Source organism: Phyllobates terribilis, unplaced genomic scaffold (assembly GCF_046119375.1).
Source record: "Phyllobates terribilis strain yellow unplaced genomic scaffold, ASM4611937v1 Scaffold_12__6_contigs__length_324123572, whole genome shotgun sequence".
Taxonomy (NCBI): domain Eukaryota; kingdom Metazoa; phylum Chordata; class Amphibia; order Anura; family Dendrobatidae; genus Phyllobates; species Phyllobates terribilis.
The window spans coordinates 20046274-20068811 of NW_027362772.1; the positions used below are offsets into that span (position 1 = coordinate 20046274).

Sequence of the window (22538 nt, forward strand, 5' to 3'; positions counted from 1 at the left end):
AGTCAAGACACATTGAGAGGAGGAAACGTGACAGTTTCCTTGTGAGGCGGGGATCCAGTTAAGAGGTTGTAGTATTGTAGTTGAACTTTTGCCATAAAGGAAGTGTTTTGACTGATGTAAAAAGCTGTAAAATAATAGTGCAGACAAAGCGGTGCTGCATGAAGTGATGAGAAGTGGGCAGCGATATCCCTGGACAAGATGGCGACCGCCCTCGTCTCCTGTAAGTAACAATGTCCACATTATTATCAGATGTCCCTTCATTTTCTCAGGGCGACAGGGAGATGTCCGTCCTATAGGCGAAACTTTGGAGTTTATACACATCTTGATCCTTAGATTACTCCTGAGAAAACAGGAAGTTATTGGGAGGATCCTGTGAAAGTTTCTAAGTTTTAGTTAAAGTTTTTTGATAGAATTAGGCTATGTGCCCACGATGCAGAAAAAAACACATGCGGATTGTACAAGCGTTTTCCTGCCAGGGACATGCGGATTTGAAGCGTTCTTCACACGTATTTCTGCATGCGGGTTGTCAAGCGCTTTCCACTTGGAAAGTGCTTGACAACTTGGTCACACTATATAAATACATGCAAACAGCAAACAGCATGGATTTAAATGGTGTGACCGAAAGAATAGTTAAAAAATAAATCTATTCTTACTCTCTGATGGCCCCCGCAGTCTTGGTTTCCCTCCGTTCTCTCTTGCCGGCAGCGGTACACTGAATGACCTGCCAACGTCAGCGTCGCATGACCCGTCACATGACTATGACGTCAGTGCAGGTCCTTCAGTCCATCGCGATCTGCCGGCATGCAAGGAGGAGCGCAGCGCAGGCCGCCAGAAGGTAAGTATATATTTATTTTTTATTTTATTCTTTTTTTTACAGGTTCTATGGTACCCGGGTCCGGAGGAGAGTCTCCTCTTCTCCACACCCGGGTACCATCCGCACATTGAACCACATGGAATCCGCATCTACATATACAGTGATGCGTAATCCATGCGGTCTAATGCAAGTCAATGGCGGTGAAAACGCAGCGCATCCGCAAAATAATTGGTAGTGCTGCGTTTTTTTCCGCAATGATAATCCGCAGCGGAAATTTCCACAGCATGTGCACAGCACAAGCGGATTATCATTGAGGGACATTGCAGGCCTTCTACCATGCGTTTTTTAAGCATTTCTGCAGCGTTTTTGCCACTGCGGAAACGCTTAAAAAACTCATCATGGGCTCACAGCCTCAAACTTTGAGAGAATAAACTTCTACTTAAAGCCATTAAAACTCTGAACTGCAGCTTTTAGAGGAGGGCAAATTGCCCAAAACCGGCCTTACCTGGCAAGGAAAGGGCCTGAAGATCCTTCAGGAACTCAGCCGGTGTCTGACTCTGCCGCCAAAGCAGTTAGTAGAAGAGATACTTTGTGCTCAATTTAAATCATTTGTTGTATCAGTTTTGTTCAGATATTTACATTCTTCTTGTTTCTTTATTGAAAACGTTTATAAATGTTACTAATCATCCGAAGTTACAATGGATATGCCGGTGGGGGGGTGTGTGTGAATAATTTTAATTATAACTGTATAATATTATTCATCTTTTCTCCCTGACCTTTTTATATTCTTGCATGTTAATCACATGTCAATATCAATTCTACCATTGTTTTTTTAGGTTTTATGTTTACAGCATTCATTGTACTGTAAAAATGACCTGACGACCTGACTCTCCAGATCAGTGTGATTATGGTGATACTGGATTTAAGTTTTATTAATAATTGTGTCTGCATTTTCTGAGACTCGTAACCATTTTTTTTCCATCCATGGCTTTGTGTTAGGGATTGTTTTTTGTCCGCTGAGCTGAAAAAATGCTTTATTGCTTCTCTCTTTAGATAAATACCATAGACATTTAATATAAAGTTTTGTATCGATGTGCATATATTATTGGCCAGGTGTTCCCTCCACCTGGTTTATTCTGGCACGTCCACTGCACCTTAGCAAATTCCTGGAACTTTCCTATGACAATGTATCACATTTCTTTTGGTCACATCGTCATTATTGTATCACACCTATTCTTGCCTCTGGATACATAGCGACACGTTCCATCAGAAAATATATAATCCTCCTCTGCTCAGGATACATTGTAGACATTTGTTTCTTATTCTGATTTTCTTTGTATTTTCTTGAATTGCTCTTTAAGAACCTTCTAAGAAGGCTCCTAATTATTTATTGTGTGATCAAAGACTTTTGGATAACATTAAGGCGACATTCACAAGTTGCAATTGCATTGAGGTTTTTTTTTATGCATTCGAGTTAGAATTGCAACATTTTTAACAAAAATTTGGAGAATCTCTGCAAAATTATGTGCAATACGACCGCAATGTGTGGACGCAACATAAAGCAGTTAATTGGAGCTGATTCTGGATGGGAGTTAAAACGTAAAGGTTTATTCCGGTGCTGGTTACAAAATGTCTACAATCGGCAGGTATCCTGCACCATTCCCAATCATGGCATCATCACGGATACTGATTGTAAGGCCGCGTTCCCACAATGAGGATTTGGTGAGTTTTTGATGTTGCAGATTTCTGCAGGTTATTTGCTGTTTTATTTTCATTGCATTTTTGACGCAGTAATTTTTGCTCTTTTTGGTTTGTCATGCTTTATATAAAGCTGCTTTGTTTTTTAGCTTTCCTGGAATTAGGCTTTGATAAACTTTATTGCTAGTCATTGTGCGGAAACTCACTTAAAACATACTGTGTATATATATATATATATATATATATATATATATATATATATATATATTTTATATATATATATTTTCTAACCTGCAGATTTTCCACATCTCATACAATTCTATGGGGAAAATCTGCACATAAAACTCAGCTTTCTTGCAAGAGAAATTGACATGTTGCATTTTTCAAGGTCAAGTTTATGCAACATAAAAAAAGAAGAACCCCAGCGAGCTGGAGATTTTTTTTTTTAAGATCTCCTCGACTTTGCTGGAAACGCAGAGACGTTGCATTGTTTACACTGTGAAAATAAAAATCAAATCAAAAATTCACCAAAAACTCATTGTGGAAACTTGGGACCAACTGCAAATTCCTTTTTTTTGGCTGCAGGTTGCAAATACCTTGTAACGTTTATTTACAGCCTAATTATAAGTCTTAGATAGTTGTTCTCCAGGCACGTTGCACAAATGTTTTCGGCTGCATGAATTTCTGAGAATCCATGTCGTGCTACAAAAAAACAAAAATCTGACTAGCACCTCCGAAGAGAATAAAGCAAGTGCGAACAGGTGCAAGATGCAAAGATTGCATAATGTACAAACACAATCAATACAGCCGCCTCTGTAAGGTGTACAAACGTTATATTTATGAGATGTGCACTACATTACAGCTATATAGAATATACTATTAAATATGAAGGCACAACTTATTCATGAGAGCCCATCAGCCATGACAAGTCGACCTCTCTCTGGTGGGACTCTAAACCTGATATTTATCAAATATTGGCCACGGACAGCTTTGTTTTCACTGAAATGTTACAATATGAGAGTATAACATCCACAGCTGCAATAATGGAGCCAATGGCTCATTCTTCTCCTGAGGTTCGGGCAGCATGAATTTACTGTCAGGTTCCCTTTAAAACCCTGTTATAATGTTTCCAATGTAATTAGTAAATGGGAGATAAAACTGTTAAAAATCCACTTTTGGGCTTGACACAAAAAAACCTGCTCGGTCAGAACAGGCTTTATTGGACTTGATGATACATTGTTTATCAAATTATCACTGATCTTTCCTCCTCATTGACTTTGCAGTTAAATAAAGAATTATTCTCCCATCTGCAGAAGCGGAAAAGAGTACGGAGGAGGTGACTGCTGATTGAGAAGGTGTCCGAAAACACATTGCTCGGGGCGCACTCCTTTGGTGTCACGGGAATTGGTGGCAATTGTGAGTATACAGCAGCAATGGCTGTATGTAATCAGAGCCTCATTGTCTTGTGTGATACATTTATACACAGGAATTGGGTTTTAATTTACGAAAGTTATCCAAGATTCATCACAAAGAAATCCAAGATTCATCACAAAGAAATTCATACAATTACTCTCATCTTCATCCTCCAGCCATGTTCCTCCAGTCCAGGCAGGTTTAATGAACTCAGAAAATGCCTTCTGGAGCTTAGGGTTATTCCTCCAAAAAACAATTAGACCCTGTCCATGGCATAGGGGTTCACATGTTGATTGCTGGGACCCCCTATGATACTGAGATTGAGGCTCTGGAGCTCTGATAACGGGTCTTTAAAGTCCCACCCTGAATGGAGGTGAGGTGCGCATGCTCGGCCACCACCATATTGTCTATGGGGCTGATGGAAAGAGTGGAGCGCTGCACTCTGATGTCCCATAGACAATGGATCGAGCATGTGTACCTCTGCTCCGTTCCAGAGGGTGTTGCAGAGCGCCATTCTTGCAGTGTAGTGGCCATTCTTGGTACTGCAGCTCAGGTTTTCGGAACATCAATAGGACCTGAGATGCAGTACCCGAAAACGAACACTACACTGTGAATAGAGCTGTGCTGTTCCAGCTCTATACACAGTCAGCACCCCGGAAGGCTAGATATAAACAGTGTATAGAGCTGGAGCAGCACAGCTTCATTCATTGTGTAATGGCTGTTCTTGGTACTGTAGCTCAGGTTTTAGTAACGTCAATAGGAGCTGAACTGCTGTACCCAATAACGACCACTACACAGTAAATTGAGCTGTGCTGTTCCAGCTCTATACACTGTTAGCAGCTTGGATGGACAGATATAAACAGTGTATAGAGCTGGAGTAGCACAGCTTCATGCGCTGTGTAGTGGCCATTCCTGGTACTGCAACTCAGGTTGTATTATATTCAGTAGGAGCTGAGCTGTTGTACCCAAGAACAACCACTATACAATGACAATAGCTGTGCTGTTCCAGCTCTATATACTGTTACCACCTCGGATGGCCAGATATAAAAATTGTACAGCTCCATTCACTGTGTAGTGGCTGTTCTTGGTACTGCAGCTCAGGTTTTAGTAACGTCAATAGGAGCTGAACTGCTGTACCCAATAACGACCACTACACAGTAAATTGAGCTGTGCTGTTCCAGCTCTATACACTGTTAGCAGCTTGGATGGCCAGATATAAACAGTGTATAGAGCTGGAGTAGCACAGCTTCATTCACTGTGTAGTGGCCATTCCTGGTACTGCAACTCAGGTTGTATTATATTCAGTAGGAGCTGAGCTGTTGTACCCAAGAACAACCACTATACAATGACAATAGCTGTGCTGTTCCAGCTCTATATACTGTTACCACCTCGGACTGCCAGATATAAAAATTGTACAGCTCCATTCACTGTGTAGTGGCTGTTCTTGGTACTGTAGGAGCTGAGCTGTTCCACTACACATTGAATGGAGCTGTGCTGTTCCAGCTCTATACACTGTTAACTCGGAAGGGCAAATATAAACAGTTGATCGGTGGAGGTGCTGGTTGTCTGACTTCTATCAATCTGATATTAATAACCAATTGTAAGGACTGGGGATCAATATCTAATTAGAGGACAACCCAGCTTTTATTGCAACAAGTGGAGACATTTTCATTGCTAAAAAGAAAAACTGACCAGCGCATTCTAACAGAAAAAAAGCAAATGTGAACAGGTACAAACTGCTGTGACTGCATAATATACAAACTAGAGAGTGCAGCTACACAATGCATGCACTGACATGTATGCAAACAGTGACTATGTGAAATGGCAGTAATGCAGTTTAAATCTCCCATATTTAATGTTTGCATGCATCTGAGCACATGCAGAGTGCTGCTGAATGCTTTGGTTTGTACATTTACATTGCTGCCTGACACTTGGCTCCTTCCAGAACCGACGGGACGATCAATCTGATCACTGACCTATTTTTATTTTTAGGTGCAAGAAGGAAATTTGTTATGCAGTAGCCGGACCATGGGTATGTATCCTCGCACTAATGTAACATCTGACATGGACTGAATAATGGTTATAGAGAGTATCACATCCCATCATGTAGGTGGACTCATTCTTCCCCCACTAAGTGGACTTGTATCTGGGGCGAGGGATCACAGATCTCCTGGGTAGACTCCACTTTTACTACAAAGTTGCTTTTTTTCTAATTAATTCTTATTTTTGATACTTTAGTGCCCATTTGTTCCCCTCGTTTCATGCAGGGGATTACTTCATTTGTCCGAGCAGCCGTTTGTGCATCCAGCTTTAATCTAGAACTCGAGTATTGCTAAAACCTTTTTTATTTTGCCTTCTTTAAAATGAAAAGTTTAATATCTGGGAGATTTGATAATCTGTCTCGATCCTTCCAACTCTGTGTTTACAAATACTCTTCATCTGTTTTGGTAACTTGTATCATTGCATTTCTCCAGGTACCGGGACGTTACTGCTCCTGTGTATATTGATCCATATTGGTAAGCATATATCTTCTCGGAAATTACGGGTTACCCATGACCGATCCTATCAGTAGGGCTCCAGCTGTGATATTCCTGGTCTGTACACTCTGTGGCAATAGCTGATCATTAGGGGTCCCGAGTGTAAGCCCCTCACCATCTGATATTGATGACCTCTCTCGGTCCTGGATACAACTCTCTTAGATTTTTCATACATAGTAATGTCAGCTGACCCCAAAAAATTATATGTCCTGTCTTGTTAGAGGTTCACCATACTCATCCATGCATTACACTGTAGTACTGATCCATTTTGACACAGTTATTACTAAAGGACTATTCCCATCTTTAAGATTCTATCTATCTATCTATCTATCTATCTATCTATCTATCTATCTATCTTATCTAAGATCCTATCCCAATATGTAGTAGGTGTAATAATAATTACAAATATCTCCAATTAGAAACATAGTATAGTTCTTCTGATTAGCTATGTTGTTTACCCTATGTGCAGGGCATTGAATTAGCTTAGGTATCCATGATTACGACCACTAGTAACTAACTGCCACTATGAGTGGTCATATCCATGAATACCTAAGCTACTGCAATGCTCTGTACATGGGGTAAGCAACATAGCTAATCAGAAGAACTATACTAAATTTCTAACTAGAGTTATTTGCTTAAATTAATATTATTACACCTACTACATACTGGGAAAGGATCTTGGAGATGGGAATACCCCTTTAATGGCTTCAATTTGCCTGCATTATTTGTTGGAGTCTGAAATCCATTATAGGATTGGGGTTCTCATCCATACTTTACACTGCAGCTCTGATTTATTATGGCACAACAATGGTTCTTGATTCCAGTTTGGCTTCTCTGAATACTTTCTATCCCTTTCGAGCCCTGGTTCTCCTAAGACTTGTGTTATCTTGTTGCAGGCTTCTGTTGTGTATATTTTAATGGCCCTGACTTCTCTGATCAGAGACTGGTGATCAGGAGGGGAAGGGAAATACACTGTATCATCAACAAAACAACCACCAATGGCATTGCTGTGCACTGTGAGGGCAGTTACAATGACACGGCCACCAGGGTCAACCACACTCACGTGCTGCTGAAGACCAACGACGATCTGCATGCCAACTTCAAGATGGAGTACGGGAAGAAAAATGTGACCGGAAAGAACGCCGAGCCGTATACTGCAGGTGGGCGCCGATACATTGGAATATATATAGTCCCATCCCAAAAGATATTTGGGACATGGATCAGTGAGTGTGGGCCAGTGCCCCAGAGATTACCATCCCCCCTGGTGATCTATTCTCCCATTGTACCATGAACATTAAAGCACAGGGAGGACACATCACTAGAACCTCCCCTGCATTGTAGTAATGGCGGCACTAGCTATAACACCAATGCCCCATCCCTTGGACTCCCTGTATAGGGTAAAGCCCCCCGCGGGTCTAGTAGTTGAGCCCTCTACCCATTTCAGAGCTATCTAAATATTTTTAGAGGAAGTTTTTAGATGGAAAATTTTAGTTAATTGGCTGAATTATGGTAAATGTAAAACTTAATCTTCTCTTACAATATTTAATTTTTTATTGGTTATGCATTTATTCTCTGTTATCCTTTTCTGTGTTTTGTGAGCATTGTCGAGATGCTGCCTGAGCGCCAGGGAAACAGGTGTGAGGTAAGTGCGCCTGTATATAGCGGTATGTGGTGGCTCACACTGCGTATAGGAGGCTATGTGGGGCTCATACTGTATATAAGAGGCTATGTGAGGCTCACACTGTATATAGTAGGCTATGTGAGGCTCATACTGTATATAGGAGGCTGTGTGGTGGCTCACACTGCGTATAGGAGGCTATGTGGGGCTCATACTGTATATAAGAGGCTATGTGAGGCTCATACTGTATATAGTAGGCTATGTGGGGCTCCTACTGTATATAGGAGGCTGTGTGGGGCTCCTACTGTATATAGGAGGCTGTGTGGGGCTCCTACTGTATATAGGAGGCTGTGTGGGGCTCATACTGTATATAGGAGTCTGTGTGGGGCTCCTACTGTATATAGGAGGCTGTGTGGGGCTCATACTGTATATAAGAGGCTATGTGAGGCTCACACTGTATATAGGAGGCTGTGTGGGGCTCATACTGTATATAGTAGGCTATGTGAGGCTCACACTATATAGGAGGCTGTGTGGGGCTCATACTGTATATAAGAGGCTATGTGAGGCTCACACTGTATATAGGAGGCTGTGTGGGGCTCATACTGTATATAGTAGGCTATGTGAGGCTCACACTGTATATAGTAGGCTATGTGAGGCTCATACTGTATATAGGAGGCTGTGTGAGGCTCACACTGTATATAAGAGGCTATGTGAGGCTCACACTGTATATAGTAGGCTATGTGAGGCTCATACTGTATATAGGAGGCTGTGTGAGGCTCACACTGTATATAGGAGGCTGTGTGAGGCTCACACTGTATATAGGGGGCTATGTGGGGCTCATACTGTATATAAGAGGCTATGTGGGGCTCCTACTGTATATAGGAGGCTGTGTGGGGCTCCTACTGTATATAGGAGGCTGTGTGGGGCTCCTACTGTATATAGGAGGCTGTGTGGGGCTCCTACTGTATATAGGAGGCTGTGTGGGGCTCATACTGTATATAGGAGTCTGTGTGGGGCTCCTACTGTATATAGGAGGCTGTGTGGGGCTCATACTGTATATAAGAGGCTATGTGAGGCTCACACTGTATATAGGAGGCTGTGTGGGGCTCATACTGTATATAGTAGGCTATGTGAGGCTCACACTATATAGGAGGCTGTGTGGGGCTCATACTGTATATAAGAGGCTATGTGAGGCTCACACTGTATATAGGAGGCTGTGTGGGGCTCATACTGTATATAGTAGGCTATGTGAGGCTCACACTGTATATAGTAGGCTATGTGAGGCTCATACTGTATATAGGAGGCTGTGTGAGGCTCACACTGTATATAAGAGGCTATGTGAGGCTCACACTGTATATAGTAGGCTATGTGAGGCTCATACTGTATATAGGAGGCTGTGTGAGGCTCACACTGTATATAGGAGGCTGTGTGAGGCTCACACTGTATATAGGGGGCTATGTGGGGCTCATACTGTATATAAGAGGCTATGTGAGGCTCACACTGTATATAGTAGGCTATGTGAGGCTCATACTGTATATAGGAGGCTGTGTGAGGCTCACACTGTATATAAGAGGCTATGTGAGGCTCATACTGTATATAAGAGGCTATGTGAGGCTCACACTGTATATAGTAGGCTATGTGAAGCTCATACTGTATATAGTGGGCTATGTGGGGCTCATACTGTATATAGGAGGCTGTGTGGGGCTCCTACTGTATATAGGGGGCTATGTGGGGCTCCTACTGTATATAGGAGGCTGTGTGGGGCTCCTACTGTATATAGGAGGCTATGTGGACCTCATACTGTATATAAGAGGCTGTGGGGCTCATTTTATATAGGGGGCTATGTGGGGGCTCATATTTTATATAGGGGGCTATGTGGGGGCTCATATTTTATATAGGAGGCTAGGTGGGGGCTTATATTTTATATAGGAGGCTAGGTGGGGGCTTATATTTTATATAGGAGGCTAGGTGGGGGCTTATATTTTATATAGGAGGCTATGTGGGGGCTTATATTTTATATAGGAGGCTAGGCGGGGGCTTATATTTTATATAGGAGGCTAGGTGGGGGCTTATATTTTATATAGGAGGCTAGGTGGGGGCTTATATTTTATATAGGAGGCTAGGTGGGGGCTTATATTTTATATAGGTGGCTAGGTGGGGGCTTATATTTTATATAGGAGGCTAGGTGGGGGCTTATATTTTATATAGGAGGCTATGTGGGGGCTTATATTTTATATAGGAGGCTAGGCGGGGGCTTATATTTTATATAGGAGGCTAGGTGGGGGCTTATATTTTATATAGGAGGCTAGGTGGGGGCTTATATTTTATATAGGAGGCTAGGTGGGGGCTTATATTTTATATAGGAGGCTAGGTGGGGGCTTATATTTTATATAGGATGCTAGGTGGGGGCTTATATTTTATATAGGAGGCTAGGCGGGGGCTTATATTTTATATAGGAGGCTAGGCGGGGGCTTATATTTTATATAGGAGGCTAGGTGGGGGCTTATATTTTATATAGGAGGCTAGGTGGGGGCTTATATTTTATATAGGAGGCTAGGTGGGGGCTTATATTTTATATAGGAGGCTAGGTGGGGGCTTATATTTTATATAGGAGGCTAGGTGGGGGCTTATATTGTATATAGGAGGCTAGGTGGGGGCTTATATTTTATATAGGAGGCTAGGTGGGGGCTTATATTTTATATAGGAGGCTATGTGGGGGCTTATATTTTATATAGGAGGCTAGGTGGGGGCTTATATTTTATATAGGAGGCTAGGCGGGGGCTTATATTTTATATAGGAGGCTAGGTGGGGGCTTATATTTTATATAGGAGGCTAGGTGGGGGCTTATATTTTATATAGGAGGCTATGTGGGGGCTTATATTTTATATAGGAGGCTAGGTGGGGGCTTATATTTTATATAGGAGGCTAGGTGGGGGCTTATATTTTATATAGGTACTCCCTCAGCATCTTCCCAGACTTTGCACTCCTTGTGGGAGTACCCCGCTCCTCAGGGCCTGTGCGATGGGAGGGTCTGAGAAAATCTATCTATCTATCTATCTATCTATCTATCTATCTATCTATCTATCTAATCTAAGATCCTATCCCAATATGTAGTAGGTGTAATAATAATTACAAATATCTCCAATTAGAAACATAGTATAGTTCTTCTGATTAGCTATGTTGTTTACCCTATGTGCAGGGCATTGAATTAGCTTAGGTATCCATGATTACGACCACTAGTAACTAACTGCCACTATGAGTGGTCATATCCATGAATACCTAAGCTACTGCAATGCTCTGTACATGGGGTAAGCAACATAGCTAATCAGAAGAACTATACTAAATTTCTAACTAGAGTTATTTGCTTAAATTAATATTATTACACCTACTACATACTGGGAAAGGATCTTGGAGATGGGAATACCCCTTTAATGGCTTCAATTTGCCTGCATTATTTGTTGGAGTCTGAAATCCATTATAGGATTGGGGTTCTCATCCATACTTTACACTGCAGCTCTGATTTATTATGGCACAACAATGGTTCTTGATTCCAGTTTGGCTTCTCTGAATACTTTCTATCCCTTTCGAGCCCTGGTTCTCCTAAGACTTGTGTTATCTTGTTGCAGGCTTCTGTTGTGTATATTTTAATGGCCCTGACTTCTCTGATCAGAGACTGGTGATCAGGAGGGGAAGGGAAATACACTGTATCATCAACAAAACAACCACCAATGGCATTGCTGTGCACTGTGAGGGCAGTTACAATGACACGGCCACCAGGGTCAACCACACTCACGTGCTGCTGAAGACCAACGACGATCTGCATGCCAACTTCAAGATGGAGTACGGGAAGAAAAATGTGACCGGAAAGAACGCCGAGCCGTATACTGCAGGTGGGCGCCGATACATTGGAATATATATAGTCCCATCCCAAAAGATATTTGGGACATGGATCAGTGAGTGTGGGCCAGTGCCCCAGAGATTACCATCCCCCCTGGTGATCTATTCTCCCATTGTACCATGAACATTAAAGCACAGGGAGGACACATCACTAGAACCTCCCCTGCATTGTAGTAATGGCGGCACTAGCTATAACACCAATGCCCCATCCCTTGGACTCCCTGTATAGGGTAAAGCCCCCCGCGGGTCTAGTAGTTGAGCCCTCTACCCATTTCAGAGCTATCTAAATATTTTTAGAGGAAGTTTTTAGATGGAAAATTTTAGTTAATTGGCTGAATTATGGTAAATGTAAAACTTAATCTTCTCTTACAATATTTAATTTTTTATTGGTTATGCATTTATTCTCTGTTATCCTTTTCTGTGTTTTGTGAGCATTGTCGAGATGCTGCCTGAGCGCCAGGGAAACAGGTGTGAGGTAAGTGCGCCTGTATATAGCGGTATGTGGTGGCTCACACTGCGTATAGGAGGCTATGTGGGGCTCATACTGTATATAAGAGGCTATGTGAGGCTCACACTGTATATAGTAGGCTATGTGAGGCTCATACTGTATATAGGAGGCTGTGTGGTGGCTCACACTGCGTATAGGAGGCTATGTGGGGCTCATACTGTATATAAGAGGCTATGTGAGGCTCATACTGTATATAGTAGGCTATGTGGGGCTCCTACTGTATATAGGAGGCTGTGTGGGGCTCCTACTGTATATAGGAGGCTGTGTGGGGCTCCTACTGTATATAGGAGGCTGTGTGGGGCTCATACTGTATATAGGAGTCTGTGTGGGGCTCCTACTGTATATAGGAGGCTGTGTGGGGCTCATACTGTATATAAGAGGCTATGTGAGGCTCACACTGTATATAGGAGGCTGTGTGGGGCTCATACTGTATATAGTAGGCTATGTGAGGCTCACACTATATAGGAGGCTGTGTGGGGCTCATACTGTATATAAGAGGCTATGTGAGGCTCACACTGTATATAGGAGGCTGTGTGGGGCTCATACTGTATATAGTAGGCTATGTGAGGCTCACACTGTATATAGTAGGCTATGTGAGGCTCATACTGTATATAGGAGGCTGTGTGAGGCTCACACTGTATATAAGAGGCTATGTGAGGCTCACACTGTATATAGTAGGCTATGTGAGGCTCATACTGTATATAGGAGGCTGTGTGAGGCTCACACTGTATATAGGAGGCTGTGTGAGGCTCACACTGTATATAGGGGGCTATGTGGGGCTCATACTGTATATAAGAGGCTATGTGGGGCTCCTACTGTATATAGGAGGCTGTGTGGGGCTCCTACTGTATATAGGAGGCTGTGTGGGGCTCCTACTGTATATAGGAGGCTGTGTGGGGCTCCTACTGTATATAGGAGGCTGTGTGGGGCTCATACTGTATATAGGAGTCTGTGTGGGGCTCCTACTGTATATAGGAGGCTGTGTGGGGCTCATACTGTATATAAGAGGCTATGTGAGGCTCACACTGTATATAGGAGGCTGTGTGGGGCTCATACTGTATATAGTAGGCTATGTGAGGCTCACACTATATAGGAGGCTGTGTGGGGCTCATACTGTATATAAGAGGCTATGTGAGGCTCACACTGTATATAGGAGGCTGTGTGGGGCTCATACTGTATATAGTAGGCTATGTGAGGCTCACACTGTATATAGTAGGCTATGTGAGGCTCATACTGTATATAGGAGGCTGTGTGAGGCTCACACTGTATATAAGAGGCTATGTGAGGCTCACACTGTATATAGTAGGCTATGTGAGGCTCATACTGTATATAGGAGGCTGTGTGAGGCTCACACTGTATATAGGAGGCTGTGTGAGGCTCACACTGTATATAGGGGGCTATGTGGGGCTCATACTGTATATAAGAGGCTATGTGAGGCTCACACTGTATATAGTAGGCTATGTGAGGCTCATACTGTATATAGGAGGCTGTGTGAGGCTCACACTGTATATAAGAGGCTATGTGAGGCTCATACTGTATATAAGAGGCTATGTGAGGCTCACACTGTATATAGTAGGCTATGTGAAGCTCATACTGTATATAGTGGGCTATGTGGGGCTCATACTGTATATAGGAGGCTGTGTGGGGCTCCTACTGTATATAGGGGGCTATGTGGGGCTCCTACTGTATATAGGAGGCTGTGTGGGGCTCCTACTGTATATAGGAGGCTATGTGGACCTCATACTGTATATAAGAGGCTGTGGGGCTCATTTTATATAGGGGGCTATGTGGGGGCTCATATTTTATATAGGGGGCTATGTGGGGGCTCATATTTTATATAGGAGGCTAGGTGGGGGCTTATATTTTATATAGGAGGCTAGGTGGGGGCTTATATTTTATATAGGAGGCTAGGTGGGGGCTTATATTTTATATAGGAGGCTATGTGGGGGCTTATATTTTATATAGGAGGCTAGGCGGGGGCTTATATTTTATATAGGAGGCTAGGTGGGGGCTTATATTTTATATAGGAGGCTAGGTGGGGGCTTATATTTTATATAGGAGGCTAGGTGGGGGCTTATATTTTATATAGGTGGCTAGGTGGGGGCTTATATTTTATATAGGAGGCTAGGTGGGGGCTTATATTTTATATAGGAGGCTATGTGGGGGCTTATATTTTATATAGGAGGCTAGGCGGGGGCTTATATTTTATATAGGAGGCTAGGTGGGGGCTTATATTTTATATAGGAGGCTAGGTGGGGGCTTATATTTTATATAGGAGGCTAGGTGGGGGCTTATATTTTATATAGGAGGCTAGGTGGGGGCTTATATTTTATATAGGATGCTAGGTGGGGGCTTATATTTTATATAGGAGGCTAGGCGGGGGCTTATATTTTATATAGGAGGCTAGGCGGGGGCTTATATTTTATATAGGAGGCTAGGTGGGGGCTTATATTTTATATAGGAGGCTAGGTGGGGGCTTATATTTTATATAGGAGGCTAGGTGGGGGCTTATATTTTATATAGGAGGCTAGGTGGGGGCTTATATTTTATATAGGAGGCTAGGTGGGGGCTTATATTGTATATAGGAGGCTAGGTGGGGGCTTATATTTTATATAGGAGGCTAGGTGGGGGCTTATATTTTATATAGGAGGCTATGTGGGGGCTTATATTTTATATAGGAGGCTAGGTGGGGGCTTATATTTTATATAGGAGGCTAGGCGGGGGCTTATATTTTATATAGGAGGCTAGGTGGGGGCTTATATTTTATATAGGAGGCTAGGTGGGGGCTTATATTTTATATAGGAGGCTATGTGGGGGCTTATATTTTATATAGGAGGCTAGGTGGGGGCTTATATTTTATATAGGAGGCTAGGTGGGGGCTTATATTTTATATAGGTACTCCCTCAGCATCTTCCCAGACTTTGCACTCCTTGTGGGAGTACCCCGCTCCTCAGGGCCTGTGCGATGGGAGGGTCTGAGAAAATCTATCTATCTATCTATCTATCTATCTATCTATCTATCTATCTAATCTAAGATCCTATCCCAATATGTAGTAGGTGTAATAATAATTACAAATATCTCCAATTAGAAACATAGTATAGTTCTTCTGATTAGCTATGTTGTTTACCCTATGTGCAGGGCATTGAATTAGCTTAGGTATCCATGATTACGACCACTAGTAACTAACTGCCACTATGAGTGGTCATATCCATGAATACCTAAGCTACTGCAATGCTCTGTACATGGGGTAAGCAACATAGCTAATCAGAAGAACTATACTAAATTTCTAACTAGAGTTATTTGCTTAAATTAATATTATTACACCTACTACATACTGGGAAAGGATCTTGGAGATGGGAATACCCCTTTAATGGCTTCAATTTGCCTGCATTATTTGTTGGAGTCTGAAATCCATTATAGGATTGGGGTTCTCATCCATACTTTACACTGCAGCTCTGATTTATTATGGCACAACAATGGTTCTTGATTCCAGTTTGGCTTCTCTGAATACTTTCTATCCCTTTCGAGCCCTGGTTCTCCTAAGACTTGTGTTATCTTGAGAAGGAGGAGGACAAGAGCAAATATCCTAAATCAGGAAGCGTATACCCATGTGTGGGTGTGAAAAGGTGCATGGGAATACACCTCCCAAAAAAGACACTGGATTTGAGTTTGTGGGAGTACCCCGCTCCTCAGGGCCTGTGCGATGGGAGGGTCTGAGAAAACTCTCCCAGAACTTTGACAGTGTTCCCCTGCCTCTGCTGGATTGAAGTTGTGTCTCTCTCGCCTGTACTCCTTGGTTGTCCAACGAAGTGTGCCCTCTGCCGCCAGCGTTTTCAGATGGGAATTTTTTTAATAGTTCCGCAACAAGGGCCTTCTGGTACCGCCCCATTTTTGTAGACCTGTTCGCTTCAGGAATGAGATATAAAGTTCTCCTTGTAGCGTGGGTCTAGAAGTGTCACCAACCAGTAATGACTGTCACCCAAAATTTTGAGAACGCGAGGGTTATGGGAAAGGCAGCGTAACATAAACTCAGCCATGCGTGCCAGACTACTAACAGGCAAGACTTCCGTGTCCTCACCAAGAGGATGACTGACCATGCTCTCTTCCTCCTCCCTGTCCTCAGGCCATCCACTCTGAACAGAAGGTATGACAGCTGTGCAGGTAGTACCGTCTGTAGTGCATGAAACTAGCTCCCGTCCTTCCTCCTCCTCTTCCTCATTGTCACCCAATCCACGTTGGGATGAGATGAGGCTTGGTTGTGTAATCACCCTGTATGGTTCCTTGCTCCATCTCATCGTGCTCCGCCTGCAATGCATCCTCTCTGTGAGCAGAGAGCGTTTCAGAAGACAGAGAAGCGGGATGGTGACGCTAATTATGGTGTCATCGCCGCTCACCATCTTGGTGGAGTCCTCAAAGTTTTGGAGGATGGTAAATATGTCTGACATCCATGTCCACTTTTGAGGTCTTATGTGTGGAGTCTGAACTGAATACCGACAGCCTTGTTGATGCTGGTACTCAACAACTGCCCTCTTCTGCTCACAAATCCTTCCCAACATCTGCAGTGTAGAGTTCCAACGCGTGCGGACATCACACACCAGTCTGTGAGCCAGAAGCTGCAAACGCTGCTGAAACACTGCAAGGGTGGTGGAAGCTGCAGCTGACTTTCTACAATGGGCACACAGGCGGCGTACTTTAACAAGCAGATCCAGCAGCTCTGGGTAAGATTTGAGAAACCGCTGAACCACGAGGTGAAGCACATGGGCCAGGCATGGCACGTGTGTGAGCTCGCCTCTCCTCAGAGCCGCCACCAGGTTCCGGCCATTGTCACACACGACCATGCCTGGCTGTAGGTTCAGCGGTGTGAGCCACAGATCTGCCTCCTCTCTCAGAGCTGTCCACAACTCTTCAGCATTGTGTGGTTTTTCACCTAAGCTAATTAGCTTCAGCACAGCCTGTTGCCGCTTGGCCGAGGCAGTGCTGCAGTGCTTCCAGCTTGTGACTGATGTGGTCATTTCGGAGATGGAGGCTGAAGAGGAGGAGGAGGCTGAGGAGGATGAGGTACATGAGCTGTAGACCGTGGGGGCAACCCTGATTGACCTAGGGCCCGCAATCCTTGGCGTCGGGAGGATGTGTTCCGTCCCAAGGTCCAACTGGGTCTCGGCTTCCACTATGTTAACCCAGTGTGCCGTCAGCGAGATGTACCGTCCCTGCCCACAAGCACTTGTCCACGTGTCCGTGGTTAGGTGGACTTCACCGGTAACTGCGTTATTGAGGACTCAGCTAATGTTTTGGGACACGTGCTTGTGTAATGCGGGGACGGCTGACTGGGAGAAATAGTGGCGGCTGGGTACCGAGGGACGGCCGCCGCCATCAGGTTGCGGAATGCTTCCATCTCTACGAGCCTAAAAGGCAACATTTTGAGCGCAAGCAGTCGTGAAATGTGAGAATGTAGTAGTGTGGCCTGTGGAGCATTGGCTGCATATTTGCGCTTGTGTTCCAAGGACAACTGAATGCTGCGCTGGGACAAGGACATGGACGTGCTTCCTGATGCTGCTACTTGAGAGTGTGCAACGATAGGTGCAGGGCAGGAGGCGTCTAAGCATGCACCATGGACAGGGGATTGGCTTGCATTCACAACAGCGGAAGAAGCAATGATGCCACCCTCAGACACTGTTCCTGGACCCTGGGGTTCGGCCCACAAAGTCGGGTGCTTTGCTGCCATGTGCCTTATCATGCTGGTGGTGGTCAGGCTGGTTGTTTTGCCACCCCTGCTGATGCTGGCCTGGCAGGTGGTGCAAATGGCCTTTTTGAGGTTATCGGCAGAGTCTTTAAAAAACAACCAGACTCGGGAAGACCTAATAGTTGTGTACTGTCAACTTCCTTTGTGTTGGTGTTACGGGGAACGGTTGCCTGCCTTCTGTCTGCGGCCACCACACTGCTTCTTCCTGCCTGTTGGGGTGCTCTGCCTCCCTCACCCTGTGTGCTGCTGTCCTCGCTCTGCATGTCCTCCTGCCAGGTTGGGTCAGTTACTATATCATCCACCACCTCGTCTTCCACTTCCACACCCTGGTCCTCCTCCTGACTTTCTGGCAATTGTGTCTCATCATTGTCCACCTCTTGTGACACTTTCCCACCGTCGCCTTCGTGTGACCGTGGCTGCTCAAGTATTTGGGCATCGCTACACGCGATCTCCTCTTGCCCCTCTTCAAGTGGATCGGGCGAGAGGCCCGAATCTATAAATGGAAAAGTGAACATCTCTTCAGAGTGTCCAAGTGTGGGATCAGTTGTCTCTGGGTACTCTGCATGGTGGGAGGAAAGAGGATCAGGGTGAGGAATATGCGGTCCAGACTCACAGCTACTGAGACTTGACCGTGTGGAAGACAGGGTGGTGGTGGTGGTGGCTAAGTGACTGGAAGCATTATCCGCTATCCAACCAATAACCTTTTGACACTGCTCTGGGTTCAATAGTGGTGTGCTGCAGTCCCCTAGAAATTGGGACAGGTAGGTCAGGTGAGAAGATGTGGGTGCTTGTTGTGGCACAATTTCAGCTTGCCCACGGCCTTGTCCTCGGCCTCTGCATGCACCATCCCCATCACGTCCAGTTCCCCGTCCCTTGCCACGTGCCTTGCCCATTTTAAATGTAGGACAGTATCTTCCACGCTCACTACAAATGACTGAGTTTGGAGCGAACTTGTATGTGATCCGTGTGACAGAGAAAACAGAGTTTTAAATACCTGGCCTGTAGGTAAGTAGTTTGAACAGCAAACTGCGGTGAATTACTTCACTGACACACTAAAGGAAATTTTTAATGGAGGCCAGAAATGGCAGTATTTTCTGACAACGTATATGTGATCCGTTTGACGGAGAAAACACCGTTTTAAATAGCTGGATTTCTAGCGCTGTAATATGGAAAGGATCTGGCTGTATTCTGCAGTGCCAACAAGTAAATGGCGCAGAAAAACGGTGTTCTCTGGATTGCTTTTTAAGCAAATAATGAGGATTAAGATCCAAAGAAAAGTATCCCTGGCCCCTGAGACCTGGGCCTTTGTACAGAAATATCTAACAGCAGCTGAAGGCAAAATTGGAATGGAGCCTCTTGTGCTATATGCACTGCAGTCTGCTACATACACTGCCTGCCTGCCTATATACACTGCCTGCCTGATATCTCTGCAGATGGATTAGTCCTCAGAAGGACTGTTTGTTAAGATGGATATGTGTAATGTACGCTTTTTCTCCCTACACTACCTAATACACAAGCAAATCTCTCCCTAAACTGTCTGATCCAGAGTGACTGTGACGAGCATGGCGGCGCTAGGTCTGATATAGACCTGATGACGCTGTGCGGCCAGCCAATCACTGTAATGCTACAACCAACATGGCTACGGCATTACAGTGAGTGGCAGGCAATTCCTGCATGTTCATTAGCTCTCTAAAGAGCACCAAACATGCAGGGAGGAGACCCGAGCTCCCGCCGAGCATCTCGAGCATGGCTTAGAAGGGAGGAGGGGAAGAGAAATGTAGAAAGCTTACCACGTAGTCTATTTCAAAACCATATGTGAGCCGGAGTCAATCCTGAGGGTGCTGCACCTATTGGTGATCACAAGCAAATGAAAAAGAAAAAGGGAAATCCACCGGCACATCCAACAGGAAATAATTAAAATTACTCTTTGTTGGAAAAAAGCTTTAAAACATACTAAAAATGAAACCTCAGAAACCTGACGCGTTTCTGGTGTATACAACACCCTTTTTCATAGACGACATGCTCGCTCATCACTAGTCTGAATACTTATGACCATGTGATATTTCAGTTTTTCTTTTTTAATAAATTTGCAAAAATTTCTACATTTCTGTTTTTTTTTCAGTGAAGATGGGGTGCAGAGTGTACTTTAATGAGAAAAAAATGAACTTTTTAGAATTTACCTAATAGCTGCATTGAAACAAAGAGTGAAAAATGTAAAGGGGTCTGAATACTTTCCATACTCACTGTATTATGCAATACATTGATGGGGATATGGGGGCCGCGCCTTCTAAACCGCCCAGGGCCCTGGCTACTCTTTAATCCGCCGCTGACTTTTATGCTAAGACAAAGGATCAGTTCTGATCCGGAACGCGTGATGATCGCGCACTGCTGGATATAAAGCCTTTCAAGATATTAGGGCATTCGATGCTGATTTTTTTTCTTTGCTGTTTGTCAGATTGTCCAGATCCTTCTCCAGTTCCAGGAAAAGTGAAGAATCCAGATGAGAAATATCGAGTATATTCTAGAGTTTTCGCTGAAGGAGGTGCAGTGATCTTCATCATCATCATCATCCTCATCGGTCAGAATTATCTAGACAAAATGCAAGCACAGTGAGTATTACATGAAACATGATAAGCCACTCAATAATTATTACCTTTATTCATTGTCATATGATCAATCGTATATGTCTTACACTGTTACCATCAGGACGGTGCGAAGATCAATAACTCAATCAATTGTCCACTTCTGAAAAAATCCCTCTAACACAGGAGTGGGCAATTAATTTTCCCGGGGGGCCACATGAGAGACCGTGACTGTTGTGGAGGCCGAACCAATAGGCTGAAATTCATTATACTCCATATTAATATTAATTGTATGACTTGGCATACTTAATTCTGCTTAATATTAACATCCCCCTATATACCGTATGAGCCCACACACAGTCCCCTATATAATGTAAGAGCTCCCACATAGCCCCCTATATACAGTCTGAGCCCCCACATAGCTTCCCATATACAGTATGAGCTCCCACATAGCTTCCTATATACAGCATCAGCCCCCACATAGTCTCCTATACACAGCATCAGCCCCCACATAGTCTCCTATATACAGCGTGAGACCTCACATAACCCCCTATATACAATATAAACCCTAAATAACTCCTATATACAACATGAGCCCCCACATAGCCCCCCTATATACAGCATGAGCCCCATAGCCCCTATATAGAGTATGACCCCCACATAGACCCCTATATACTGTCTGAACTCTACATAGCCTCCTATATAAGAAGGAGAACAACCCAGCATAACATTGCAAGAAAAAGTATATTTATTGAATCAAAACAAAAGTGAAGAAAACAAAATATAAAAGACAAAAAGGGGTGACCAGATGGAAAAAATGCTAGAGGGTCAGGCGCATACAAGTATAAAGATAGTAACAACGGTGCCTGGAATAAACGAAACTGCACAAATGCCCGTAGTCAAAGAATATATATATATATATATATATATATATATATATATATATATATATATATATATATATATATATATATATATAGTCAGAGTGGAGGGGGGGAAAGAGATGGAGTGGTGCCAGCAGCCACGGTGCGACCGCGGGCCACAGCTTTCAGCCCTTCAGCTGCTTCGTCCACAGTAATCCCAGATCTGCTTTAAGCTAAAGTCATTACATGGCGAGTGCTAATATACTTTTATTTCCTATGCTGTCCGGATATGAAGGTATCGGTGCAGTGTTGGGTCCTGGCAGCTCCTGTGAAAACTTCCCGTGTCGGCACATCATCAGCGCCACATAGGAAGGGGGCTGGCTGACCGCTCATTTCAGTGTGTAATCCAGCCGCTTCGCTGTCCATGCATTAGTGATATAAGGAGACTGGCTTAGCTTATGAAATGAGCAGTGAGTCAGCCCCCTTCCTACATAACGTACATGAAGTGGTGACCACTTTCAGAGTGGGAAGGTGAAGTCATTGTGACTGCGTAATAAGGAGCTGCAGAGGCTACATGCACATCCAATCGAGCTCTGCGTCCTGCCCTACTGGATCTATGCACTGCCCTACCAGCTCTCTGTCCTGCCCTACTGGATCTATGCACTGCCCTACCAGCTCTCTGTCCTGCCCTACTGGATGTATGCAGTGCCCTACCAGCTCTCTGTCCTGCCCTACTGGATCTATGCACTGCCCTACCAGCTCTCTGTCCTGCCCTACTGGATGTATGCAGTGCCCTACCGGCTCTCTGTCCTGCCCTACTGGATGTATGCAGTGCCCTACCAGCTCTCTGTCCTGCCCTACTGGATCT

General features: G+C 44.1%; 1 protein-coding gene across 6 annotated transcripts in view; it reads left to right on the forward strand.

Moving 5' to 3' along the window:
• LOC141171947 (uncharacterized) overlaps positions 1–22538 on the forward strand; it is a 59772-nt gene that overhangs the window by 25890 nt on the left and 11344 nt on the right. For 3 of the 6 annotated variants that reach the window (XM_073655664.1, XM_073655665.1, XM_073655666.1), the window contains 6 exons: positions 3826–3928; positions 5918–5957; positions 6400–6441; positions 7359–7622; positions 11707–11970; positions 20681–20834. In XM_073655664.1, coding sequence (XP_073511765.1) covers positions 5954–5957; positions 6400–6441; positions 7359–7622; positions 11707–11970; positions 20681–20834 — 728 coding nt within the window. In that variant the 5' untranslated portion in view covers positions 3826–3928; positions 5918–5953. Of the gene's footprint in view, positions 1–44; positions 221–3795; positions 3929–5917; positions 5958–6399; positions 6442–7358; positions 7623–11706; positions 11971–20680; positions 20835–22538 lie in introns of those variants that run through there. The other 3 variants (XM_073655667.1, XM_073655668.1, XM_073655669.1) reach the window with 2 other exon arrangements.